Raw genomic sequence first — 12,843 nt, forward strand, 5'->3', positions numbered from 1 at the left:
ATAAGGCAAAACTCACAGATTAAGTGTAGCTTTATACATGTACAAGTAACAGGGAAATCTCTACATCTTCTAGAAAAACAGATGTTGAGTTACCGATTCCCACTAAACTCTCTATGTTGGGTCAAACTTCTGGAAATTTTTCATTAATATGTGCTATTTTATTATAAACCAAAATCTAATCTTTAATCCTATTAAATTAGTTCCTGTGTCCCAAAGAAATCGATGAATGCTACTAATAAGCATGAAATTGTAAGCAAAAAGAGTCTTATTTTTAATCTCAGGAGCTTGGTTTCTATCACGAAAACCAACTGACAGTTTACAAAACAGTTTACAAAACCCAGTTCCTGGAAAGAAGCCATATAGAGAGAGAAACAAACAAACTCACCTACAAAACATGTTACCATTATTACATTTCTCTATCCCTTTCTGAAAGCTATACTTTCTGAAGTTTATCATTTTTTACTCCTAGACATTTCTCTAAAGATTAATGAGCCGAAAAGCAAAATTGGAAAAGGGGTTTCCAGAATATGTGATTAGTTAGTTATTTATCTCTGTACCAGTTTTCCCAGTCCTTGTAGGACATCTACAAGGTAAACAGTGTATATGCCAAGGATGGGCAAAATATTCCTAGGGGAAACTTATGTGCTTTTGAATATCATCACCCATGATTTTCAGATAGAGGATTAATAAGATATGACTAAACAACCTTATCCTGTGGCAGAAACTAGAAGAGACTGACTTCATATCTCAGAAGAGTATCAGGTAATAGAATGGTCTGCCATCAAATTTTTTTAAATTAATTAATTTATTTACTTATATATTTATTTATTTATTGGTTATATTCGGTCTTTGATACTGCACATAGGCTTTGTCTAATTGCGGCGAGCAGGGGCTACTCTTCGTTGTGGTGCGCGGGCTCTTCATTGCCCGTGGCTTCTTTTGTTGCAGAGCACGGGCTCTAGGCACGTGGGCTTCAGTAGCTGTGGCACACAGGCTCAATAGTTGTGACTCATGGGCTCTAAAGCACAGGATCAATAGTTGTGGCTCACGTTAGTTGTTCTGCAGCATGTGGGATCTTCCTGGAGCAGGGATGGAACCCGTGTCCCCTGCATTGGCAGGCAGATTCTTAACCACTGCACCACCTCAGAAGTCCCTCAAATTTAATAGTATAATTTCCCTACCTTTGTTTATCAATTAATAAACTTAACAGGAAAGTTAAAAAATACATTAAAATAAAATAATATTTTTCTGAACTTAGTGTCACTCTCCAAAAATATATAAGAAAATCTGTTCTTAGCCTCTTAAACTAATTCTTTCACACATAAAAATAACATTCTCAATGGCAGGATACTTTGGGTAGTTTATCAATGGAGCTGAGAGATCTGAACTGATAGATACATGCAGACTCCGCTGTCTGGTTCTTTTAATGGATAGCAGGATGAGGTGACCATAATCTTCACAGTTCAAGCATATGCTTGTAGGATAATTTATCACTACAGTGTAAAAATCTGACTACAGAAGTCACACAGAAACAGTACTGCCTGGAAAAAATTGATGAGGCATAAATTATTTCTAGCTTTCATTAGAATGGGAGTTTTTATTTTACTGTAAAAAATAATAATGTGTACAATTTTAGAAATAAATACTACTAAGAAATGGGGATGGAGTCAAAGAGAAGAAATATTATCCTCAAAAGGTCTTCTCCGTATTATTTCAAAGCAATGGCAGCTGGAAAGGTAAATCATGCTTGTAATTATACTAGACTTATAAGTGGAATATAAGATATTTATAATAAAATTTAACTTGTTTTACAAATATACTAATGATTTGGGATTTTTTTCTCCCATTTGGTAGTAAAGTATTTTCATTGGAAACTAGAAAGTTGACGGTTAACAGGTTGGTAAGATGATAAAATGCCATCCTCAGATCACTTCTAACCTGAATTATGGAAAGGTACAGACAGGTGAACTAGCATATTGAGCTAGCCATCACCAAGAGGGGTGATTTTCTAAGAGGGAAAGGTATTCCTCATTGCATCTTCCATGAAATAAGTAAAAACTATACTCCCCTCTCCAGCCAATTTCCTTATTTCCCTTAAAAAATCCAGTAGACCTAGAATCAATTCATAAAAACTCACTTCAAAATATATTTTCAAAAATATATATATATTTTTTTCCAGTGGGTTCCAAGACTTGCCACCTGCTGTATAACGTAGACATTTATTTTCTTTCCCTACATGTTTATTGCTCAAGACTCAGGGTATCATTATGGTTTAAGTCTCTTCACCTTAATACATATTCTTTATGATATCATAAGCTTAAATCATATGCTTTTTCATAAATTTCGTCTTTTAAAATCATGGAGTATTTCTTAGTAAATTTTTAAATCTTTTAAGGCCTTAATCAGTTAATTATCTTAATTACCTTTACCTCTTTTTTTATATACCCACCTTTACCTGTATTTCTAGAAATATGATAACAAAAACTGTATAAAATAGTAGGAGGTATAAATCCTCCATAGTTTTATACCAAAGCAGGATGCTTCCTCTCTCTCTTTCTCTCTTTTTGAATGAGTTAAGTTACCCAGAAGAAAAAAATTCAATTCAGGGAGAATTCTTAAATATCTCTTACAATAGATTCTTCTGCTTATAGCCCAAAAGTTACCAGTACCACGTGATCATAATTCCTTCTAGCTCTGGCCAATGCAACCAATAGGCACAAAGTACCTTAAAGCAGCATGAAAGAACTCTCAACAGAATCATTTGAAATATGACCTGTAACAAAATTTGCTATGATAAGGTCACAACAAGAAACTCGTTTAAACGCCATTTTTCCCCAGCAATCCCACTACTAGGCATACACCCAGAGAAAACCATAATCCAAAAAGAAGCATGTACCATAATGTTCATTGCAGCACTATTTACAATAGCCAGGACATGCAAGCAACCTAAATGCCCATCAACAGATGAATGGATAAAGATGTGGCACATATATACAATGGAATATTATTCAGCCATAAAAAAGAATGAAATTGAGTTATTTGTAATGAGGTGGATAGACCTAGAGTCTGTCATACAGAGTGAAGTAAGCCTGAAAGAGAAAAATAAATACTGTATGCTAACTCATATATATGGAATCTAAAACAATGGTACTGATGAACTCAGTGACAGAGCAAGAATACAGATGCAGATGTAGAGAACGGACTTGAGGACACAGGGTGGTGGGGGGGGGGCAAAGGGGAAGCTGGGATGAAGTGAGAGAGTAGCATTGACATATATACACTACCAAATGTAAAATAGACAGCTAGTGGGAAGTTGCTGCATAACACAGGGAGATCAACTTGATGATGGGTGATGACTTAGAGGGCCAGGACAGGGAGGGTGTGAGGGAGTCACGGGAGGGAGGGGATATGGGGATGTATAAATATAGCTGATTCACTTTGTTGTACAGCAGAAACTGGCACAACAGTGTGAAGCAATTATATTCCAATAAAGAGCTTAAAAAAAAGTATATATTTGGTCAAAATAAAATAATTCTATGGAAATGAAAAAAAAATGTCTTATGAGATATCATTACAAAAAAATACATGACAGAAAGTTTCATTCTGTAAAAAACACCAGCTGTAAGTTTGTTTTTTTATACTATATTCAGCATGTACATCCACCAAAATAATCCATTCAAAAATACTTAAGAATAAATTTAACCAAGAAGATGAAAGACTTGTACACTGAAAACTATAAAACAATGCTGAAAAAAATTAAAGAAGACATAAACAAACAAAGATTCATCTATGTTTACAGAATAGATGACAATATTAAGGTGGCAATACTACCCAAAATGATCTATCACACTATCAAAATCTCAACTTTTTTTTTTTTTCATAAGTAGAAAAACCTATCCTAAGATTCATCTGGAATCTCAAGGGACCCTGAATAGCCAAAACAATCCTGGAAAAGAAAAGAAAGTTGGAGGTCTCACACTTCCTGATTTCAAAACTTACTATAAACCTATAGTGATTAAAACACTGTGATACTGACATAAGGACAGACATATAAACCAATGGAATAGAATAAAGAGCCCAGAAACAAACCGTCACGTACATGGTCAGCTGATTTTTCACAAGAATGTGAAGATCATCCTATGGGGAAAAGACAGTCTTTTCAACAAACAGTGCTGGGAAAACCAGATATCCACATGCAAAGACTGAAGTTGGATACTTACTTTACACCATATACAAGAATTAATTCAAAATGGGTTAGAGACCTAAATGTAAGACCTAAACTTGTGAAACTCTTAGAAGAAAACAGGGAAAAATTCACGACATTGGACTTGGCAATGATTTATTGAATATAACACCAAAAACACAGGCAACAACAACAACAAGATAAATTAGACTTCAAAATTTAAAACTTTTGTGTGTCAAAGGATACTATTAAGAGAGTGAGAAGATGGCCCACAGAATGAGAGAAAACATTTGCAAATAACATATCTGAGAATGCCTTAATATTCAGAATATATAAAGAACTCCTACAACTCAACAACAACAAAAAGACAATGCAATTAAAACACAGGCAAGGAACTTGAAAAGGTATTTCTCCAAATAACATATATTAATGGTAAGAAGCACATGCAAAGATGCTCAATATTACTGGTCACTAGGGAAATGCAAATCAAAACCACGAGTTACTACTTCACACCCATTAGGATGGCTATTATAAAAAGCAAACCAAGGGACTTCCCTGGTGGCACAATGGTTAAGAATCTGCTTGCCAATACAGGGGACACAGGTTTGATTCCTGGCACCTAGAGCCCGTGCTCCACCACCACGAGAAGCCAGCGCACTGCACCCGCAACTAGAGAAAGCCTGTGCACAGCAACGAAGGCCCAACACAGCCAAAAATAAATAAAGAAATAAATTTATTAAAAAAAAAAAAAGCAACCCCAAAAAAACACAGAAACAAACAAAGAAAAAACAAACAAAAAAGAAAATCACAAGTGTTGACAAGGATGTGGAGGAACCGGAACCCTCATGCACTGCTAGTAGGAATGTAAAATGGTGTGGCTGCTGTGGAAAACAGCTTAGCAGCTCCTCAAAAAGTTAAAGGTACTAGGTTGTGCACAGTTCCCTCCTTACCAATTCACTTTACCCCTTTCTGTATCCTCAAGAAACCATGTAAAAATGCAAGCAAGAGTGGCATTAATACAGAGATCACCTTTATTGTAATCTAATCTATAGAAAATAAAGGATTTATTACTTAAAAAAAAAAGTTAAAGGTAGAATTACAATATGATTCAGCAATACCACTCCTACATATATACCTAAAAGAAATGAAAGGGACTCAAACAGATACTTGTACACCAATGTTCATAGTAGCATATTCACAATAGCCAAAAGGTGGAAACAAGCCCAGTGTTCATCAACACATGAACAGATAAACAAAAATATTATTCAGTCATAAAAAGGAATGAAATTATGATATGTGCTATAACATGGATGAACCTTGAAAACATAATGCTAAATAAAATAATCTGGAGACAAAAGGACAAAAAGTGTATGATTCTAACGATATGAGGTACCTAAAACAGACAAATTCATAGGGACAGAAAGTAATATAGAGGTTACCAGGGATTAGCAGGAGGCAGGGAAAAGAAGTTATTATTTAATGGGTATAGAATTTCTATTTCAGAATATAGAAAAGTTCTAGAAAGAGCCAGTGGTGATGGCTCCACAACACTGTGAATGTACTTAATGCCAGTGAGTTGTACAGTAAAAAATGATTAAAATGATAGAATGGATAAACAACAAGGTCCCACTGTAGAGCACAGGGAACTATATTCCATACCCTGAGATAAACCATAATGGAAAAGAATATAAAAAAGAATGTGTATATATGTATAACTGAATCGCTCTGCTGTACAGCAGAAATTAACACATTGTAAAACAACTATACTTCAATTATGAATAAATATAGATTCTGGTAAAAGAAAAAAATGAAATTTAAAAAATTGGTTAAAAAATTTTGGTTAAAATGGTAAATTTCATGTTTTGTATATTTTATCACAATAAAAAAAATAATCTATTTGGTGAATACCTAATTGTCTCCCACTGCTGCTGAAATCCACTTTGTTTAGGTTTCCCGATTACTATTAAATGTACTGTGTGTGTGTACCCATGCATGTAAAGTGGATCTATCTTGAAAAACAGACCCTGGTATGCTGGGCACATCAGATATCCTAGAACATACTTTCAAAAATTCCAAATAATTATAATTGTACTCCCATTTGATAGCTGCTTCAGTTACTTACCTACTGCTAAATGAACAGGTACAGCTTGAGGAAGAGTACCCATAAACTCTGCTGATGATCCCAAAGTACATGTTTCTAGTCCAAGTGCTAAAAGTGAACCTCTTACCTGATAGAGCATGATAGGTTCTGTATCGTATCCTAAGGTATCTGCAAAGTTCTTAGCGATGACTGTTTTTCCACAGCCCTACAAATGGAAACACAATCACCCAAGGGATAAGTCAAAACAACCACAAGTCAGGAAACGGAAGTTAGCAGTGAGGCGGCCATTCTTACTTTTCCTCCAATTAAACATATGTCCTTAACCATGTGAGACTGCATCATTTCAGCCAGTAGTTGTTTATGGCTTAAAGTCTGTATAAAGCGGTCTGATGTACAACACTGACTTAATGGTCTGGTCCCAGCTGGCACCTATAATTAAAGAGAGGTAAATATAATATGCACATGTCTTTCTCAAAATATTAGTAAATAAAAGCATATAACTGCCATTTAAAAGCCCCTACTAATTTCCTGCTCAATTCAATCTATACTGTTTTTGATATTTCAGTAGAGCAGTAATTATTTTCTCATTCCCAGATCTGATGATCATTTTCACCAAAATTCCAAATCAATCATCCCTCTAAAATTAAAGCCCTGTGCTGTCAGATATTTTCAAGAGAATCAAGTAATTTTCATGCTATTTATAACTTAAAATAATTATGTCACTACCTGAGAATGAAGGTTTTTGCCTACATTTCAGTTATAAGTACAGAATTTAAAATCAGTCTACTGGGATTCTCCAAAGTCACCAAAGATCTCCTGATTCCTAAATTGTCCACATATCTTTTTCCCTCGTATTTTATTAGTCTGCCACTCAGAAGCGTCTGTTCTTAAAATCTCCTCCCATCCTTCACACCTACTTCCTTTTATTTCCTATCTCCTCCTTACTGAAGTCTCCTGGATTTCCGTGCCCTGCCGAGGGCCCTGCACTGGATCATACTTCACACAACATGAACCCAGAAGAATTACAAGTTTGGAAATGACAAGGTCAGACTTGCTTTTAAGAAAGTACATCCTGGTGGTAACATAGAAGGCTCACTTAAAGGGACAGGAGGCAATGAAATTAGAAAGCTATTGTCTTAGCTCAAACCCCACCTCCTCTCTGAAACTTTCTCTGCTCCTCCTGACTTCCTTCTCTAAATCTCATAGCCATTCCAAAGCAGTTCTTACTCATCTGCCTCTATCCTAGACCATCGGCTGTGAGGTCATTCATCTGAAGGAGACAGAACAGTGTCACGTAGAGCATGCTGTCTAGAAGGCCCGGCTATGCCATTTGTTAGCTGGTGACCATGGGCGAACTCATTACCCTCTTTGCATCTGTTTTTTAATCTATAAAATGGAGATAATAAAAGTTATCTCCAGGGTTACTGGGGGATTTAAATGGCATAATATATGTGAAGAGACAAAAACAGTAACTAGTACACTGCAGGCACTGAGTGGATTTTAATACAGAGCCCGGCTCATGGTAGACATAATCAATGTTTTGTTTGATGATTGAGTAAATACAGTAGCATGAATAAATATTACTAATGTCATGTTAAAACAAACAAAAAAGCCTATCGTGAAAGCTTGCTCCTTCGTAACAGAAGAAGGCAAGCATTTATTCTTTCCTACACTCACTTACAATTTAATTGTCAGCATTTTTCAAGCTGTGTCTTCTAGTGTTAGCTTCCTATCACCTCTTAGGGTTCTGAGGACCCTCAAAGAAAGGGTTAGAAAAAAGGGAGGCAGAGAAAGCAGATGGAGCTCTGTGACTAAACATTGTTCCCCTCCTCTAAAAACTGTTCAACTACAATAGTTCCTCCTTTAACTCTTTCATGCAGCTGACAAAGATTTTATTTGAAAACAATATTCCTTAGTTGCTAAAATATGTTTGAAAACAATGACTATTTCTTACCAAGGACTTAGAACACAAAATGTCTTCATTAATAAACACTATATTTGCTTTTCCCAGAGGCTGACTTTGGTTTTTGATGAAAAGCTATCCCTGTGTTTCTCCTGAGCTTTTCTGGTTTACAAACATACATGACTCTGGATACACAGATACACAGATACGGGTATATATATCCACTATGGATCCAAAGAAGACGTATAAGGAGGTTATAAACTCGAGGTCATAAAAATGGGCAGAACAAGGCACATGTTAGAAAGTACAAATCTTGATTCTTTCATTACCTTAATGGTCACCTCTTTTCCTGCAATCCGGATGGTCACGGAAGCTTCAAAGACATGGTTTTCAGTCATCCTTTCCACCCTCACAACCTCTTCAGGAAGCACAGAGCTTCTTGAATCTTGGAGTTCAAAGCGCTACATAATTACAAGAAAAACATGTAATTTTTCTTTTTATTTGAGTACTAATTTTGGATATCTGGAAGTTATCATCTTAATTAGAACTGAAACTCACTCTATATTATAAAAATAAAGGCAAAGGGACTTCCCTGGTGGCGCAGTGGTTAAGAATCCACCTGCCAATGCAGGGGACACAGGTTCCATCCCTGGTCGGGAAAGATCCCACATGCCTCGGAGCAACTAAGCCTGGCGCCACAACTACTGAGGCCTGTGTGCCCTAGAGCCTTCACACCACAACTGAGCCTGTGCACTGCAATTACTGAAGCTCAAGCGCTCTAGGGCCCATCTGCTGCAACTACTGAAGCACGCGTGTCTAGAGCCCATGCTCCACAAGAGAAGCCACCACAATGAAAAGCGCGTGCACTGCAACAAAGAATTGCTCCCGCTCACCACATCTAGAGAAAGCCCGCGCACAGCAATGAAGACACAATGCAGCCAAAAATAAATAAATAACAAATAAAAACTAATGAGAACTTTTTTTTCCTATTCTTACAAATCCATTCTACTTAAGCCAATTACTAAAGGTGATATGAAAATAGTCCCTAAAATTTACTAAGTGCCAAGAAATGAAATGGAATCGCTGAATTCCTGATCTGGTAGAAGTTTGCAGCCTACAATTCTTGATAATCAAAGGTTCCAATTTCCTAGAAAAGAATGATGAGACTCTCGAAAACATGTTAAAGAAAATTAAAACAAGGCCTGTATCAACTGATTTCGTAAATCAACTGAAGTAAATAGCTGCCTGAAATTCATAAAAATAGAACTTCCTGGACACCGTTCTGCTGACTGCTTGGGTGGTTAGTTTACCTGACTGTGATAATGGATAACAACCAATCTTCCACAGGACCTGGGACAGTGCCTTCTACTGTGTATGTTCTCAACATTTGTCAAACTGGATTTAAAAGGCCCAGACCATTGATTTTTTTCCCCATGCAGGCCAATGATCAATGTTCCAACACTAGGTTACACCCCCTCATCCCAGCTGGTTATGTAAAAAATGCACACAGAGAACACAAATAAGTATATGAAAAATGAGGATACTAACTGCAAAGTAATCAAATCCTATGCCCTACAAACAGCAGCATGTTCAATACGAAAAGCTGAATTCATTTTTAGTGTTAGGCAGATATTATTACCCCTAAATCCTACAATACTTTTAGAATATTATCACTGTAGTGAAAGAGTTGAAACTCAATGAAAGAACAGATCACTGCTTATTCAACAGAATGACTCAACTCCAGAAAATAGATTTTGTGCAAGAAAATCATCTTCAACTTCAACATTCTAAACATAACAGCCTGGTTCACGTCTCCATTTTGATGTCATAAGTACTCAAGACAATCATTCCTTTCCCCAAATCTAAGAAAAATTGCTTATTTGTGCCACCATAAAAAACATAAGTTTCATACTTTACAGAATCCCATGGTGTCACACAATTTGGTAGGAATTGCTTCCATGCTGTAGATAAATAACAATCATTGTCACCTTAATTTCATGCAAAAAAAAAAAAAAAAAAAAAAGCAACACTGTATTTTAAGGGAGATTCAATAGGAAAGGAGTAAAGCCTTAGCCAAGCAATTAAATTCATTAGCATTTAGAACCTAGACCCACTAAATTCTAAGAAAATATATATATGAGCTTAAAGGTATGCTTTTATTCCAGCCATAGTAATGTCAGTTTAACTTGATATAGGGTTGATGTCAGAGCATTTATATTCCAGAGATGAACACTAATGCTTTGAACTACTTGCTATACTGCTTATGTCCTTATAAATAATTCAAACTAAAATATTTCAGTAGAATAAAAATAGTAGGCTAGAATACACTAAAACAGTAAAAGAACTCAAGTCGCAAGGTGAGTTACCACTTGCTGGCATAAGAAATTTGAAGACTGTTAATCAAAAAGGAAATTGAGGGGTAAAATAGATAAAAATTCTTTTTTTTTAGGTTTATTTTATTATTTATTTATTTATTTTATTTTATTTTTGGCTATGTTGGGTCTTCACCACTGCGCCAGGGGCGTTCTCTAGTTGTGGCGAGCAGGGACTACTCTTCATTGCAGTATGTTGGTTTCTCATTGTGGTGGCTTCTCTTGTTGCGGAGCACAGGCTCCAGGCAGGCTTCAGTAGTTGTGGCACGTGGCTCAGTAGTTGTGGCTCACGAGCTTAGTTGCTCTGCAGCATGTGGGATCTTCCCGGCCCAGGGATCAAACCCATGTCCCCTGCATTGGCAGGTGGATTCTTAAACACTGCACCACCAGGGACGTCCCAGATATGTAATTCTTCACACAATTAAGGCAAGAAAAGACAACCACTTTTTCTTCTCTTACATAAGTAACAAAATTCCCCTCTTTCCTTTTTTAAAAATCTCTACAATCAGATTCGAAATCATTTCTGTTTGTAATGTGGATCTTCAATCAGTGTTCTATATTCTCCTCAGTTATAAAGGTCAAAATAAAGGCCAAACAAAGTGAAACAGCACTACTTTCTTTAGAAAACTCAACTCTTTAAAAGTATTCTATTAACTTTATAGAATTTGTATGACTTATTTCGAAATTAGAGACCAGAAACACATCAAAGTGGTTTCTTTGTAAAAATGAAGACCTTTGTTCATAAAGGACTTATCTAGACACTGAATACCTTCTCTTGGTTCTGTCACAAAACTTTACAGTGCTTCATCTTATCAGAACTCTGACATTTTCTTCTACCCTATGTACCCTGTTCCTAAGGCACTGGACTTTGTACTGATGGGCATCTAGGGAGTTCAACTGGAATCACAGCCTTTTCTTTTTTAAAACACTAGGTACTCTATTTCATGACCAATGCCAGTGTAGCTCAGATGTTAATTAAATCAAAGATGATTTCTAGTTCTCTTTTTCAGAGCCTGGGATAAATCTTAGAGTGAACTATACAGTCAAACTGGTAGTGTGCTGACTCCTTGAGCCTATGAATTAATTTCCCCATTTCCAAATGGTTTTTCATCATCTCCTAAACATCCTTCCACCTCCTCCTCCCCTTCCTCCGCCTCCCCCACCCCCGCCCTCTCCCCCTCACCGCCACCGGCACACACACAGCAAAGCCCTTTCTTCCCTTTCACCAGTGGCTGCTATTTCCCCATCTCCAGCTCTGCTTCTGTTCTCTGCTGTCCCTTCCTCCCTTTGCCTCTTTATTGACCATCATCTTCCCCTTGCTTCTTTCTGTTTTTCTTTTAGATTCTTCCCCTAACTATACTTTGCAGCATTTATGAGGAACAGCTTTTTGTTACTTTTATTTTGTTATTATTATTGACATCACCAATCAATGAAAATACTGTTTCTTGATCCAGCTGATATATGAAATAAAATCCCATGGAAGTAACCAGAATCTACTGTTCCACCCTTCTGAGCCCTTCTCAGTATCATTAGCTGCACAGAGAGTACTTCTGTACTCCCAAACACCCTGTGTATTCTTTGCGATAAGAGAGAAACAAATACCATTCCATGTGTCCACTTTTGGCCTCCAGAAAATGAGAGGCCTATACACATGACCACAACAGATTAGTGTCCACACTCCACCTGCTTCTTAGAAATCTATACACCTTGAGCCAAACTGCGTAAGAGAAACAAAAACTGTCTTTCATAAAAAGGGATTATTTGGTGTGAATCAATGACTGCCTGCCAAGGATCAGCTTGAAGTGGCTCCCACTGGCCAAAACCTGGGATAATTTTAGCATCAAAATAAAAATAATAGTAATCAATTATAACCCATTGAATAAAATAGGGATCCATGAGTCCATAATGATATAAATGAATAAATAAATACGTGGATGAGAAGGGAAAGCTCTTCCTAAGTGAACTATGCCTACTAATAAATGCAGAGGGAACATTTACTCCTCATTACTGACATGCTAATGCCTCCAGGCCTGGAAAAGAAGAGAAGACAAGGGCAAGAAAGAAAGATGGAAAGAGAAAAGTAGGAAAGGGTAAGAGAGAGATGAGAAGAAGGGAAAAGAAGGGACGAGAAGAGAAAATGGGAAAAGTAAGGAAAGAAAGTGAAGCAGATACGTACTTTTAAAACACCTTCCACAGCCATCTTCCCTTCATGTCCTAGTAGAAGAGCGTATGGGTAAAGCCACTGGATTGCATGTTCGATTGACATCATAGGAAAGGAATCCTA

At 36.6% G+C, this 12,843-nt stretch overlaps 1 protein-coding gene across 1 annotated transcript in view; it reads right to left on the bottom strand.

The window, feature by feature from the left end:
• The window catches only part of VWA8 (von Willebrand factor A domain containing 8), a 340,198-nt gene that overhangs the window by 262,444 nt on the left and 64,911 nt on the right, over positions 1-12,843 (bottom strand). Inside the window, exons 9-12 of the mRNA XM_057707109.1 lie at positions 12,736-12,840; positions 8,517-8,648; positions 6,579-6,713; positions 6,412-6,489 (exon numbers count right to left, since the gene is read on the bottom strand). Coding sequence (XP_057563092.1) covers positions 6,412-6,489; positions 6,579-6,713; positions 8,517-8,648; positions 12,736-12,840 — 450 coding nt within the window. The remainder of the gene's footprint in view (positions 1-6,411; positions 6,490-6,578; positions 6,714-8,516; positions 8,649-12,735; positions 12,841-12,843) is intronic.

The sequence above is a fragment of the Hippopotamus amphibius genome, chromosome 14 (genome assembly GCF_030028045.1).
Source record: "Hippopotamus amphibius kiboko isolate mHipAmp2 chromosome 14, mHipAmp2.hap2, whole genome shotgun sequence".
Lineage (NCBI taxonomy): Eukaryota > Metazoa > Chordata > Mammalia > Artiodactyla > Hippopotamidae > Hippopotamus > Hippopotamus amphibius.